The 15,930-nt window shown below is 50.3% G+C and overlaps 1 protein-coding gene across 5 annotated transcripts in view; it reads left to right on the top strand.

The window, feature by feature from the left end:
* CEP128 (centrosomal protein 128) overlaps positions 1 to 15,930 on the top strand; it is a 327,084-nt gene that overhangs the window by 24,422 nt on the left and 286,732 nt on the right. For all 5 annotated transcript variants that reach the window (XR_014224748.1, XM_082242498.1, XM_082242499.1 and 2 more), the window contains exons 6-7: positions 2,099 to 2,171; positions 2,876 to 2,992. Coding sequence is in view for 4 of the 5 variants with exons in the window: in XM_082242498.1 (XP_082098624.1) it covers positions 2,099 to 2,171; positions 2,876 to 2,992 (190 nt within the window). In the remaining variant the exon portion in view is untranslated. The remainder of the gene's footprint in view (positions 1 to 2,098; positions 2,172 to 2,875; positions 2,993 to 15,930) is intronic.

Below are 15,930 nucleotides of genomic sequence, written 5' to 3'. Positions count from 1 at the left end.
TTGAACTCTTTGGATGTGGTTCGGGCGATCAGGGTCTATCTGGAGACCGCTGAGTCTTTTAGAAAATCAGACGCTCTTTTTATCCTTACTGAAGGACCTTGTAGGGGATTGGCTGTGTCTGCGGCGACCATATCCAGATGAATCAGGCAGACCTATTCACTGTTCAGTTATTCACTTATTCAGTTCAGGCTTATTCACTGAAGGATCAGGTTCCTCCTTTCCCGGTGAAGGTACCTCTTGGACTTTTTGCCATCAGGGGTCAGTGCTGCAAGTTTGCAAGGTGGCAACTTGGTTGTCTGTGCATACATTTACAAAATTCTACAAAGTAGATGTGTTGGCATCTTCGGATGCTTCCTTTGGCCGCAGGTTTTGCAGGTTGCTGTTTAAGGAGAACTCTTTTTATTATTATTTTTTTTTTGTTTGTTTCTCTTTGAGGGTGTATTGTGTTTTCAGGGTGAGCTCCAGTTGTTCCTTGTTGAGCTCCATGTTACCTGGTTGGCTAAGTTTAGCCTTTGGGGAGTTACGTTTCCGTTTTGGGTTGTCTTCTCACCCCTCATGAATATACTGCATTGGGACATCCCTATAGTCTCTGACTAGATGGAACTGCGTCTGTCGATGAACGATAGAGAAAACTGGATTTTTGTAAGAACTTAGCGTAAAATCCTTTTCCCTGAAGTTCATCGACAGACGCAGCACCCGCACCTCTACTTCTAAGTGAATGGGGTTTTTTCTTCCTAAAGTTGGTTGCAACTAAACTGCTTGATGATAGCAGGGTGTGTGAGGTTATGCCTGCAGGGACAGCCCCCATAGGTGTGGTTAAGCTTTTTTCCTGCCTAGTGCCTATTCCTGATAGGAGGAGCATAACTCTATAGTCTCTGACTAGATGGAGCTGCGTTTGTTGAACTTCAGAGAAAAGGATTTTACGGTAAGTTCTTACAAAAATCCAGTTGTTCACATGGTCACACGGTACACAAACGGCAACGTTTCAGAGCCACACAGGGCCCCTTCGTCAGGCAATATGCACTTGCCTGACGAAGGGGCCCTGCTTGGCTCTGATACGTTGCCATATGTGTACTGTGTGACCATGTGAATAAAGCTTTGGACCCTTCTGAGGAATCCTCGGTGTGCTGATGACATTTCTTTATATAGACAAAGGAAAGCACCTAAGGGAAGTGCACCTCGTCCTAGCATTCTCATTTAAAGAGGGGCATCAAGTGAGCAGCCGAAAAGGGAGCGAAGGTAGTGCGAACGTAGATGCCGTTTTAAACTACTCTGCTAGATAAGTGTTTAAAGACTCTACCTTTAACTTGTGTGCTGAGGAAGCCACCACTGTAATCTAATGCTGCTCAACATGGCATAATGCCAAGACTTTGGTCATGTTATCTCAGGGCCGCGGTATAGTGTGGCAAGAGGATCAGGTTTCGGGGTGGAAAGGCTGCTTAATCCATAATTGGTTAGCTTTAATATGGCGCATGAAGATTGCGACCTTTATTTTATTGTGAAAGCAGTCAAAGTGATCTGTTCAGAGGATATTGTGACAGGAACAATGACAGCTGTGCTGCCATATGCTACTATCGAAAGATTCGTTTTAGGCTCACACTGAAATTAAAGCAGGCGTTTTAGGGGGTGTTAAAAATGCCCCTCAAACGATGATACAAAATGATACAATGGACAGCAAACAATGTTGTTCACACGATCAAAACGTGAAGCGTTAGCGTCGCAGCGCTTCAAAATTGAAGCCTTGTGTCGAGTCAGGAGGCATTTGAAGCCTTTCCAGCCTCCCATTCAAGTAATATGGTAACGCTTCACAAACGCTCTAGCAGGCAATTGCGGGGCGTTTTAGCTTATTAACTGTAATAGAATAGGCGTTTGTGGAGCATTTTTAACTCCTCATTAACGCTTGTAAAATACCAGACCAACGCCCATACTAAAGCTCATTAAATCGAGTCGAAGGCTATAGGAGCATTTGTTAAGCATTAGAAATTTAGTCAAGTGTGTACAAGCCCTTAGGAAGATGACCTCTACCTAGAGACTTTCCGGCTGAACTCTGGTATTGACAACAGCTGCATTGTGATACGTTTTCTAATGTTTCTGCTAGGACTGATGCTGAGACAAAGCGAGCCCTAGAAGAAATATCTGCCCGCTTGAACGAGAGCCAGCGCCAGGAGACGGTGAGTGTCACAGCGTAAGAGAGCCTGCTGCCAGGCTAGAGGTTTTTTTTTTTTTCTTTATGATGTGACAGGAGAGGCGTTCTCATTACTGACATTTATCTACAATTTCTGTACGGCTCTTGTGTGTGGGCAGCCTGTCACTACCAGCATTGTGGATTGATTGAGCACCTGACAACAAGCGGTGTTGTCTGTTCATGTTCTCCACACGTTATTGCTTTTCACTCCATGAGCTTCTTGTCACAGGCTGATGTACTGAAAACACGTTGCAGCCATTACTGGATAATCCAGTCATCTGCTTCAGTTGTCGGGGCTGTCTGCTCTCAACTCTCTCAAATACAAAATGTCATATATGTCTGGCAAGATGGCTGCACTCCTGCCACATCCAGAGATCAGTGTATAACTGTCAGTGGAATTTATCTGGCTTTGCCAAATATTTTGTTACAGCACCCAGTATGACAATGGTTTAGTAGAAGTCATAGCAGTAATACTTTCCCATCATTTACTTGTAGAGTTAACAATGAGCAATAAAAACAACCTATAAAACAATACAACATGACACTGATGATCAGACAATTGCTCCATTATTGCAACCTTCATAGCCCTTTTCTTTTGTCTTTGACAGTTTAACTTCTGTGAATCAAATTCCTTGTGTAAAACTGATGTAAAAAGAGGCCATTGAGTTCCTATCCCATTGGTGTTTGCAGGTGTCTGAGCGGGTGGAGAGGCGGCTGCAGCAGTTGGAGAAGGAGATGAGGATGGAGAGGCAGCAGGTAGAGAACCGGCAGGAGCAGCTGGGTCAGGTGTCCACTCAGCTTCAAGAGGTAAAAATCCACAGATCTCCCAGATATTATGCTCCTCCTAATACACAGACTTCTGGGCCTTTCCCTTTACCCTAAGGCTCCGTTCACACCTAGGCGATTTGAATCGCAGGTCGAAGCACTGCGATTCTGCCCACCATTCCAAATCGAGGCAAAACGCAGGACACATTTGCGATGCCATTACTTCTTTAGTGGCACCCCAATCATGGTGCATTTCTGCTGCACGATAAATCGCAACGCACGACGCTGTAGCCCAAAAGAAGCTCCTGCTCCTTTTTGAGTGACAAGCTTTGCGAGTTGCGATTTTCCCGCAATTGTAGCACGATTTATCGTGTAATTGGGGTGCCATTAAGAAGTAATCGCAAACACGTCCCCCCATTTTGACACAATTTGGAATTGGGGGCAGAATTGCGGCGATTCCGCCTGCGATTTAAATCGCCTAGGTGTGAATGAAGCCTAATGCATTGCACCAGGACCAACAACCCCTTCCCTCATAATACATTGACGGATTACACAAAACTCTCTCCTCCTGTTATTACATAGATATCTGCAAACCCTGATCCCTCCTTCTAATAAGCTGACATCAAGACCCACTGACCACCACCTCTACTCCTAATAAACTATCTGAACACACTGATCCCTCCTAATACCCTTAAATCGGGACACACTGATCCCTCTGCCCAAAATACTGACATCACAACACATTAATCCCTCCTCTTGATATCCCCATATATCAAGATATCATACTGATCCCTGTTACTAATACCTTGATATCAAGGCACACTGACATGGCATCTCCCGCACCCCCCACGTGCAAACTTGGTATCTCCCGCACCCCCCACGTGCAAACTTGGTATCTCCCGCACCCCCCACGTGCAAACTTGGTATCTCCCGCACCCCCCACGTGCAAGCTTGGTATCTCCCGCACCCCCCACGTGCAAACTTGGTATCTCCCGCACCCCCCACGTGCAAACTTGGTATCTCCCGCACCCCCCACGTGCAAACTTGGTATCTCCCGCACCCCCCACGTGCAACTTGGTATCTCCCGCACCCCCCACGTGCAAACTTGGTATCTCCCGCACCCCCCACGTGCAAACTTGGTATCTCCCGCACCCCCAACGTGCAAACTTGGTATCTCCCGCACCCCCAACGTGCAAACTTGGTATCTCCCGCACCCCCCCCCCCACACGTGCAAACTTGGTATCTCCCGCACCCCCACCCCCCCCACACGTGCAAACTTGGTATCTCCCGCACCCCCCCCCCCCACACGTGCAAACTTGGTATCTCCCGCACCCCCCACACGTGCAAACTTGGTATCTCCCGCACCCCCCCCCCACGTGCAAACTTGGTATCTCCCGCACCCCCCCCCCACTTGCAAACTTGGTATCTCCCGCACCCCCCCCCCCACTTGCAAACTTGGTATCTCCCGCACCCCCCTCCCCACTTGCAAACTTGGTATCTCCCGCACCACCCCACGTGCAAACTTGGTATCTCCCGCACCCCCCCCCCCACTTGCAAACTTGGTATCTCCCGCACCCCCCCACGTGCAAACTTGGTATCTCCCGCACCCCCCCACGTGCAAACTTGGTATCTCCCGCACCCCCCCACGTGCAAACTTGGTATCTCCCGCACCCCCCCCCCCCACGTGCAAACTTGGTATCTCCCGCACCCCCCACGTGCAAACTTGGTATCTCCCGCACCCCCCCCCCCCCACGTGCAAACTTGGTATCTCCCGCACCCCCCCCCACGTGCAAACTTGGAATCTCCTGCACCCCCCCCCCACGTGCAAACTTGGTATCTCCCGCACCCCCCCCCACGTGCAAACTTGGTATCTCCCGCACCCCCCCACGTGCAAACTTGGTATCTCCCGCACCCCCCCACGTGCAAACTTGGTATCTCCCGCACCCCCCCACGTGCAAACCTGGTTTGTAATATGTACAAATAACCCTCTGATGGGATTTTAAAGAAAAATAACAATATACTTTATTCATGTACAAACAGAAAAACATATAGTTGCATAAAAAAACATTGCGGTTTGACAAACATGTCAGTGATAGATGTACAAGAAGAGTAAACACATTCAGGCTGTCAGGGATTTCCCATGACAGAAAGAAACCAAAGCTTTTCGAAAACAAAGTTCCTTCTTCAGCCCCGGTTCACACTTCTGCGAGTGCCGGGTTCGCATGTAATGTCGGAGCGCACTGCTCCGACATTACATGCGATCAGCTGTGCGGTGCGAGTTTAGCCATACAGTTTGTATGGCTAAATTCGCATCGCACCCGGAGCAAACTCGCACAGGAGGCATTTTTGCAGCCGCATCAGGATCGGATCGCACAGCTGTTCACACTTGTGCGATCCGCTCCTGTGCGAACTGCACGATCGCACTGCGATATGCGATCAAACTGGGGGTGTCGTTAAGATTACATTGACACCCCCAGCGTATCGCATATGGCAGTATGAACTGCCGGGGGTGCGTGTGCGATGCGGGAACAGGCTGCGAATTCGCAGCCTTCCCGCATCGCATAAATGTGAACCGAGCCTCAGGGATATGTGGTTAAACTGCAAAGCTCTTCCTGTAAACATCACCGTATCATTTGAAAAACTGTATCATTTAAAAGCAAAAGCGTTTCCTGCTTTTGCACAATGCCGCCAATGCAACCATTGAAAGCACCAAAAGCCGTGCCGCTCCACCCACAAGGGGTTATAGAGAACTCCACGTGATGGCGGTGGTATCTTCATTCAAAAGCCCAATCTGAATGAAATCTTCAGTCCCAGATATTATGAAGCCCAAACAGGGTGGAGATAGGTAAACATAAGATTGCCCCCAGCTGAAGATCTTTACAGCTGGATGGTTCAGATACACATCAGGTATTTTAGATTAGCCACTAGAGCTATCCCCCATGATGCCAGAGATGTACCGTAATTACCTCCGGTCTGGTTGCAACAGTCTGATGTTGTCAAAAAGGGCTGCAAGCCAGTTTCGATGAGCATCAGCAGCTATCTTTCTGTCATAGGAAATCCCTGACAGTCTGAATGTGGTTACTTCTGTACATCTACCACTGACATGTTTGCCAAACCGCAATGTGTTTTTATGCAACTATATGTTTTTCTGTTTGAAAAAATGAACAATATACTTTATTCATGTACAAAGTATTTGGTATTTGACCTAAAAAAATCACATCAGAGGGTTCTTTGTACATATTCCATATGCATACTCATTATCTACAGCTCTCTCCTCCCAATATGCCCCCCCCCCCATGTTCAAACTTGGTATCTCCTGCCCCCTCCTCATATCTAAATATCCAAACTTAGTATTTCCCGCCCCTTCCCATATCCTAACTTGGTATTGCCTGCCCCCCCCAAGAGCCAAACTTGGCATCTCCCACCCCCTCACCCATATGCAAACTTGGTATCTCCCGCCTCCTCAACCATATGCAAACTTGGTAAACATGGTATCTCCCGCTCCCCAGTCTCCCCTACATTCCTAACTTTGTACTTTTGATATCTCCCACCCCCGATCTCCTAAACCTACCATACATAAATCTGGTATCTTTCACTGGCCCCATACACTAACTTAGTATTTCCTGCAAGCCCCCTCCCTAATTGATATCTCCCGCCCTTGTTCCAGTCGTAAGCTTGGCATTTCTCACTCCCCAATAGGCACACATGATACTGCCACTCCCCATATCCTAACTTGGCATCGCTCGCCCCCACCTTATCCAAACTTGGTATCGCCCCCTACCTTATCCATACTTAATATCGCCCACCTCCCCATATCTGAACTTTGTATTAACCCCCCCCATGCTTACACATGGTATCTACCGCCCCCCCCACGTGCGCACTTGGTATCTCCCGCCCCCCCCCCCACGTGCGCACTTGGTATCTCCCGCCCCCCCCCCCCCCCCCACGTGCGCACTTGGTATCTCCCGCCCCCCCCCCACGTGCGCACTTGGTATCTCCCGCCCCCCCCCACGTGCGCACTTGGTATCTCCCGCCCCCCCACGTGCGCACTTGGTATCTCCCGCCCCCCCCACGTGCGCACTTGGTATCTCCCGCCCCCCCCACGTGCGCACTTGGTATCTCCTGCCCCCCCCCACGTGCGCACTTGGTATCTCCCGCCCCCCCCACGTGCGCACTTGGTATCTCCCGCCCCCCCCCCACGTGCGCACTTGGTATCTCCCGCCCCCCCCCCACGTGCGCACTTGGTATCTCCCGCCCCCCCCACGTGCGCACTTGGTATCTCAAGCCCCCCCCCCGTGCGCACTTGGTATCTCCCACCCTTGCTCCATTCGTAAACATGCTATCTACCGCACCCCCTCTCCCCTGTATTCACAAACTTCGTATTTACCATATCTCCCGCCCCCCCGTGCGCACTTGGTATCTCCCGCCCCCCCGTGCGCACTTGGTATCTCCCGCCCCCCCCCCCCCGTGCGCACTTGGTATCTCCCGCCCCCCCCCCCGTGCGCACTTGGTATCTCCCGCCCCCCCCCCCGTGCGCACTTGGTATCTCCCCCCCCCCCCGTGCGCACTTGGTATCTCCCGCCCCCCCGTGCGCACTTGGTATCTCCCGCCCCCCCCGTGCGCACTTGGTATCTCCCGCCCCCCCCCCCCCGTGCGCACTTGGTATCTCCCGCCCCCCCCCCCGTGCGCACTTGGTATCTCCCGCCCCCCCCCCCCCGTGCGCACTTGGTATCTCCCGCCCCCCCCCCCCCCCGTGCGCACTTGGTATCTCCCGCCCCCCCCCCCCGTGCGCACTTGGTATCTCCCGCCCCCCCCCCCCCCGTGCGCACTTGGTATCTCCCGCCCCCCCCCCCCCGTGCGCACTTGGTATCTCCCGCCCCCCCCCCCCCCGTGCGCACTTGGTATCTCCCGCCCCCCCCCGTGCGCACTTGGTATCTCCCGCCCCCCCCCGTGCGCACTTGGTATCTCCCGCCCCCCCCGTGCGCACTTGGTATCTCCCGCCCCCCCGTGCGCACTTGGTATCTCCCGCCCCCCCCCCCCGTGCGCACTTGGTATCTCCCGCCCCCCCCCCGTGCGCACTTGGTATCTCCCGCCCCCCCCCCCCCCCCCGTGCGCACTTGGTATCTCCCGCCCCCCCCCCGTGCCCACTTGGTATCTCCCCCCCCCCCGTGCGCACTTGGTATCTCCCGCCCCCCCGTGCGCACTTGGTATCTCCCGCCCCCCCGTGCGCACTTGGTATCTCCCGCCCCCCCGTGCGCACTTGGTATCTCCCGCCCCCCCGTGCGCACTTGGTATCTCCCGCCCCCCCGTGCGCACTTGGTATCTCCCGCCCCCCCGTGCGCACTTGGTATCTCCCGCCCCCCCGTGCGCACTTGGTATCTCCCGCCCCCCCCCCGTGCGCACTTGGTATCTCCCGCCCCCCCCCCGTGCGCACTTGGTATCTCCCGCCCCCCCCCCGTGCGCACTTGGTATCTCCCGCCCCCCCCCCGTGCGCACTTGGTATCTCCCGCCCCCCCCCCGTGCGCACTTGGTATCTCCCCCCCCCCCCCGTGCGCACTTGGTATCTCACCCCCCCCCCCCCCCCGTGGGCACTTGGTATCTCCACCCCCCCCCCCGTGCGCACTTGGTATCTCCCGCCCCCCCGTGCGCACTTGGTATCTCCCGCCCCCCCGTGCGCACTTGGTATCTCCCGCCCCCCCGTGCGCACTTGGTATCTCCCGCCCCCCCGTGCGCACTTGGTATCTCCCGCCCCCCCGTGCGCACTTGGTATCTCCCGCCCCCCCGTGCGCACTTGGTATCTCCCGCCCCCCCGTGCGCACTTGGTATCTCCCGCCCCCCGTGCGCACTTGGTATCTCCCGCCCCCCCGTGCGCACTTGGTATCTCCCGCCCCCCCGTGCGCACTTGGTATCTCCCGCCCCCCATGTGCGCACTTGGTATCTCCCGCCCACCATGTGCGCACTTGGTATCTCCCGCCCACCATGTGCGCACTTGGTATCTCCCGCCCACCATGTGCGCACTTGGTATCTCCCGCCCACCATGTGCGCACTTGGTATCTCCCGCCCACCATGTGCGCACTTGGTATCTCCCGCCCACCATGTGCGCACTTGGTATCTCCCGCCCACCATGTGCGCACTTGGTATCTCCCGCCCACCATGTGCGCACTTGGTATCTCCCGCCCACCATGTGCGCACTTGGTATCTCCCGCCCACCATGTGCGCACTTGGTATCTCCCGCCCACCATGTGCGCACTTGGTATCTCCCGCCCACCATGTGCGCACTTGGTATCTCCCGCCCACCATGTGCGCACTTGGTATCTCCCGCCCACCATGTGCGCACTTGGTATCTCCCGCCCACCATGTGCGCACTTGGTATCTCCCGCCCACCATGTGCGCACTTGGTATCTCCCGCCCACCATGTGCGCACTTGGTATCTCCCGCCCACCATGTGCGCACTTGGTATCTCCCGCCCACCATGTGCGCACTTGCTATCTCCCGCCCACCATGTGCGCACTTGCTATCTCCCGCCCACCATGTGCGCACTTGCTATCTCCCGCCCACCATGTGCGCACTTGCTATCTCCCGCCCACCATGTGCGCACTTGCTATCTCCCGCTCCCCTCTTTACACAAAGTAGATATCCCCTGTCCCTCCTATATGCAGAATTGGTATCTCCTGCCCCACCTCCAGTCTAAATCTTCCCTTTTGGGTGAAGTTCCGCTTTGACTTGATATCTATCCGGAGTGTGAAAAAAGGTTTTTGACAATAAATACAAAAATCCAGTTTTCTATATTGTCCATTCACAGACATGTGATAAGCAATGTAGGGACATCCAAAACTAGTCGAAAGAGGGCCGGGGCGGGCACACCTAAACAAAAGTGAACCAGTCTAACAAAGGAAAAAAAGGGGGAATTGAGGGCAATAAGGCAAGGTTCACACCTGTGTGGCAGTGAGAGCCCAATCATTTACATGGGGTGCCATGCCCTGCGACATGCAGGAAAGAAGTCCCTGCACTATTTTTGAAATCTCAGCCCCTGTTTCCAGTCCGGGCGGCATTCTATTATGATTAATGGCACCGCCTGTGGGTCCTGCATTTCTCTGTGTGGGCGGGGACAGTTGCTGGTATTTGTGCGGGTCCCACAGTGGCAACACCGGTGAACCTAGCCTCAAGAGGTTCTTACAGAACTGTTGGCAAGTCTAGCATCTGCGACCTTGTAAAATTTTGAGAAAATGTGTATAGAATAGCCGGTCGCAGCATTCGAGATCTGAGACAGAGACCTGATGATAGAAAAAAAAAACAGGTACTCCCTTCCCTAGTGGGGTGGCCTTTTTCAGGAGCTGGAGAATGTTTTATTACCTTCTGTAATATTGGGAAAACTGTCTGTCTGATTGAAGAAATGGCTGAAACTTCAACCTCACCCATGCTGATCTCCTTGGGGTAAGCCGATGCCACATACAAGAAAGGCAGCAAAGTATCTTCATCACCGTACGTCTCTAGGTAAAGCCTCCTTTTCTTAGTTTTGGATAGAGGGGGGAAGGATGAGACATTCTGCCACGTTTCTGATTGCTGTCTGTGTCCCTGTTGGGGAGATTCCCCATTCTGTTAGTGACCATTGTCATCAAAGTAAAGTAATGAGAAATCCAAAATCTTAAATGTTGTCCCCAGAACAAAAGATATGGGGGATATCTTTATAATGGGGGACACCTGTTCTGGGTCCTAACTTTCAGTTTCATCTCTGGGTCAGGAAGTTTAGGGAAGTTTCTCTTGTGGTTAACAGACAGCAAATAACCTGGTAGGGGTTTTAACTCTTCTACTGTATCCAAAACTACACATACATGGTTATGCCCTGTATTCAGGGCGTACATAACCGTACACCTGTGGAGAGCTGTGTTTACCTGTTCTTCTGAGGACAATAAGGCTGGCCATTGACAGTTGGAATCTCAGCCAGTTGGAATCTCAGCCAGTTGGAATCTCAGCCAGTTGGAATCTCAGCCAGTTGGAATCTCAGCCAGTTGGAATCTCAGCCAGTTCAGCAGGAACCGGCGGAGATTTGAACCATGTATAGGCAGGCTGAATGTTCTAAGGTGATCTATCAGCTTGGGTACTTGCCGGATTTTGTATACGATCATCACTAGCGGCTGGTATAGCTGCTAGCAATAAATAATCACTGTCTTCTCCCAGCGGGGACGGCTTTCTCCGCCCCCCCGCAGGAAGAATACAATGGCTCGGTGGGGGGAATTCCCCTGTCAACACTGTCAAGAAACAGGAAATTTGCTTAGTGTATGGGCTGCTAAAAAAGATTTTTTTTAAATCGTACTTACCGAGATGGATGCAGCATCCGTCAACTGCCGGCTCCAAGACTGAGAACCGAGCGATCAAAGACTGCTGATCGCTCGGTTCTAAGTGCTCAATGAGCAGAGAGCGCTCTGCCTCCCTACCGTGCTCCCTGGAGTGCTGGGCTGTGGAGGGGGGAGGGAGGAGCCAGCTCAGGCTCTCAGTGGCTTGCTGAGAAGGCTGAGCCAGGTGGCGGTCCAGGCATGTGGGCGGATCCTGACTCTATTGTCGTGATCTTGCCCCAGCCTTGACTGGCTCTGTGATGTCAGCTGACAGCGGGCTTCAGCCTGCTGTCTGCTGAAAATGGGTCACAGGAGTGCAGAACAAACTGCACATCTGTGATCCACAGAAGTTAGTCCAAACCAGCTTTTTTAACTGAGTAGGTGTGAGATGGGTGGAGCCTCAAAGGGGTTGGTCTTCGGTTTTCTATGTGCCTAGTGTCCCTTCCTTTCTTCTGTAGGCAGCAGTACAGTATAACCCTAAGTTGGTTATTTATGGATGACAGAGAAAAAGTGACACCAGGACAAACTGACCACTCCCCTTAATACACTGACATCATGACACACCTACCCCCCCCCCCCACTCTCCTCCTAATAATCTGACCTCTCTTCTCCTCTTCCTGACATACTAGCCACTCCTTTTCCTAGCAGATGTTATTTTTTTGATGTACAAAGTTTCTATGCAATCTGGCTGGAGGCTATTCTATACGTGGAATTATGTATTTGATTTCCTGGAGTGACCCCCTTCCTGTCTCCTGTATTAAGGTCATCAGCTTGTCACCCCCCTCATGGGATGCCACATTCATTCTTATCAGTCAGCAGAAAGCAGGAAAAGAGGCTTAGCACACTACAAAGTGCGGCTTCAGGAGCGCCATGCTTTCATGCAGCAGTAATTGTATTTTATTCTGTCACATCTTCGTTTGTCACATTCTCACACTGTTCTCTCTCTCATCCCCGAGTATGTTAATATTCAGATCCACAGCCCGGCTTCTCTGATGGAAATATGAGAAGTGAAAGAAAGCAATTGTTATTAAAGGTTTAAAGATGCCTCTGGGACACCCCATTACTGTTCCCCGTGATTTCAAACCGTTAAAGACAAACGGAATCCCAGAGTCGGCTTGTAAGGGATCTTAATAAAAGAGCAAGCACAGGCTGATGTAGAGGTGTAATACTGGGAAAGGGAGTGACTGCTTATAGTATTAATTCTAATTGTAGAACTATTCTTCTTCTTACGCCAATCATGCTTTGCTCTGTGTTTAGGCTTCTGTACATTTCAGGACCTCAACTGTACACACGTTTATTATACTGAACTAAGGAGTTTATTAACAGCCTGCATATCATTTTCTTCAGTATTTTCTTAGCTGATGATGCTCATTCTGCAGGGGTGGGATGATGGAGAGTATTAAGGCCCGTACACACGATAAGAAAATCTGAAGGGAAATTTCGTCCGACGTCCGATCTGACGATTTTCAGATTGTTAGTATGGTGGTTTCGACAGCCGACTCTGACTTTTTGGCCAAAAAAATCCTGATGTGCAGGCTATAAAAATGTTATCGTCCGTCAACACAACATCCGATTTTCGTCTCATTAGTACAGTTTTCAGCGTAAAAAAAATCTTAAGAGCAAGACTAGGCATGCTCAGAGACGAAAGAACACATACAAAAAATCCAACACATGACATCACTTCTGAAGTAGAATTCTGTTGTACGGGAAAATTCGAATTAAAATAACCTCTTCACTTTCCACATCAGACTAGCATGCCACAAAAAACGGACGACAGATCGTTCAATAATCTGATCGTGTGTACGGGGCTTTACTCAAAAAAAAATGTTGTTTTTGTGTGTAATTTTATATTTGTTTTGTATCCAGTTCTTCTCACACTTGTACACCTTCTATGACTGGAGCAACTAAATTAATAATTAAAGTAATTAAAGTGATTATAAAGGAACAAAAAACCCAAACATGTCAATATTTACCTGCTCAGTGCAATTCAATTGCACAGAGCAGCGTTAATCCTCTTCTTCTTGGGTCCGCTGCCGACGCTTCTGGCCCCTCCTCTCTGTCCATTGGGTGCACCTGTGCGTGCTTGCTCCTGAGCCCTGCAGCTATGTACATGGACACAGACAGACACCCCCTGCTCCCTCATCACTTGACAATGGCTCCCAGTGCCCCGGCAAGGCCCGTGAGACATGGAAGTGAGGGAAGAGAGATGCAGCTGCGCACAGTGCTGGATCAAATGAGGGCTCAGATAACTAAAAGGGGGTGGGGAGGGGGCTGGGTGAGGGGGGGATACTCTGCTAAAATTTTTATTTTTTTTTTATACCCTGAAAGATAAACACATAATGAGCTAGTATGCATCGCATACTAGCTCATTATGAAATACTTACCTTAGAACGAGCCCCCGTCGTGCCGTCCGCTCACCTCTATGATGGGCGACATGTCCAGTCGCCCGTCTTCCGGGATCGCGGCATATGGCCATCTGATTGGCCAGGGCCGCGGTGACATCACTCCCGCGCGGGAGCCGACAGTCACGGCACGGGTCTCTGAAGAAACGGCACCAGCGGCCGTTCCTTCAGAGCGCATGCGCCAGTGACGTCACTGGCTGCATGTAAGGTAAATATCTCCTAAACGGTACATGTTTAGGAGATATTTACAGTACCTATAGGTAAGCCTTATCATAGGCTTACCTATAGGTAAAAGTGTCAGAGGAGGGTTTACTTCCTCTTTAATGTAAGGAATGCATTAAATAGTAGCTCCACTCTTGTGGAACAAATAGCAAATAAAAAAAAATATGTACAATTGCTACAAAAATCATATTGTAATTGAATGTTATTTAAAATGTACCTTTTTCTTTTTTTAATCTGCAGCTCTAAGTATCTGTAAGTGCAATGCAATATAACTACCTGGAAGCGTTCCGTACACAGAATGTCTACAGAACGCTCCCCAGAAACATCCTTTCCTGCTTGTGTGATTGGCACACCGATTTTCCCAGAAGTCTGCACTAAGATGAAAGTCAGATTTCAGGAATCCCCTGCACCAAAAATCTCATTTTTGGTGAGATACTCCCAATAGAAAATCGCATCTAAAGGGGTGCAGACCCTGCCACTTTCCTCAGAGCTTTGCAGGTGCAGCAGCTGGTTGGTAATTAAGAAACCACTCCCATTAGACTCCCTTTTCCACATGGATACAGACCAATACACAGGGATTTCTTCAGAATAACAAAAGTTAGGAATCTGCAACAAACATATTTAACAACTTCCCAACTGGCGTATAGGGAAAGGACGCTGGCAAGAATGCCTCCTCCCAGTGGGCAGATGTCCTATGACGTGCGCTAGCTCTCTCGGCTCTCTCGTGCCCCTCAGGACACAGCCCATCCCCGATCAGTGTAAAGAGCCAATAAAAATGTCTCTTTACCATGTGACAGGCTGTGTCTAATCACAACCGGCCACATGCACTGTCCATGTGCACGCCGCTCGTGCGCGACCCCAGGGGTGCACAAAGCGGCGATCAGGGATGGAGAGTGTCACGCTGACACAGCCCATCCCCGATCAGGGTAAAGAGCCAATGTTCAATCACAGCTGGTCACAGAATGTAAACAAGCCACGACGGTAACTAGCAGTTACTGGGCTCTCCTCCTCACACACCAATCCTGTGTGAGGAGGAGATAGCTGTAACAGCTAGTTACCGCTTACAGTGCACACCAAAACACCCCGATTGCCCACCAATAAAGAGTACCTGTCACCAGCCCATCAGAGTACCGAGTAACTGTCACAAATCGCTGATCGCCGCCATTACTAATTATAAAAAGTAAATAAATAAAAAGTCCAAAAATCTATCCCATAGTTTGTAAACGCGATAACTTTTGCGCAAACCAGTTTAAATATGCTTTTTGTGATTTTTTTTTTTTTTTTTTTTTTTCTTTTTTACCAAAAATATGTAACAGAATACAAATTGGCCTAAACTGATAAAAATAATTTTGATTTTTTTTAAATTTTTTATTGGGAATGTTTTATAGCAGAAAGTAAAAAATATTGTGTTTTTTTTTTTTTTTTTTTTTCAAAATTGTCGCTTTTTTTTGTTTATAGTGCAAAATCTAAAAACAGCAAAGGTGATCAAATACCGCCAAAAGAAAGCTCTATTTGTGGGGGGAAGAAAAGGACATCAATTGTATTTGGGTACAGCGCCGCACGACCGCGCAATTGTTAAAGTAACGCAGTGCCTAATTGCATAAAACGGCCTGGTCTTTAAGGGGGTAAAACCTTCCGGAAGCTTAAGTGGTTAATAAATCACCTTTTTGGGGGGGGGGGGTAACCTACTCTGTCTGGTGATATTGGGGTTGTTTTACTAAAGGTAAATATTCTATGCACTGCAAGTGCTCAAACTCTGGGGGGGAACATGGAAGGAAAATAAAAAAATCAGCATTTTTGCTTGCAAATGATTGGATGATAGAAATCAGCAGTTTTTCCCTTCAGATTTAGTAAATCAACCCCCAGTTTCCAGTACACAACTGCTCCACTTTGTTGCATCGCTGTACTTCTGTTTCCATAGTAACACTAATAATTATATCAGTTATTCGCATCCATATATTTACAACACTCTTGCGCCGTTTATTGCAAATATGCTCAGATCTCTGTCTCTATATGTAAGTGC

Source organism: Pelophylax lessonae (assembly GCF_965119305.1).
Source record: "Pelophylax lessonae genome assembly, chromosome: 13".
Taxonomy (NCBI): Eukaryota; Metazoa; Chordata; class Amphibia; order Anura; family Ranidae; genus Pelophylax; species Pelophylax lessonae.
The sequence above is the reverse complement of the archived record's forward strand: the minus strand, read 5'-3'. Positions and strand labels throughout refer to the sequence as shown.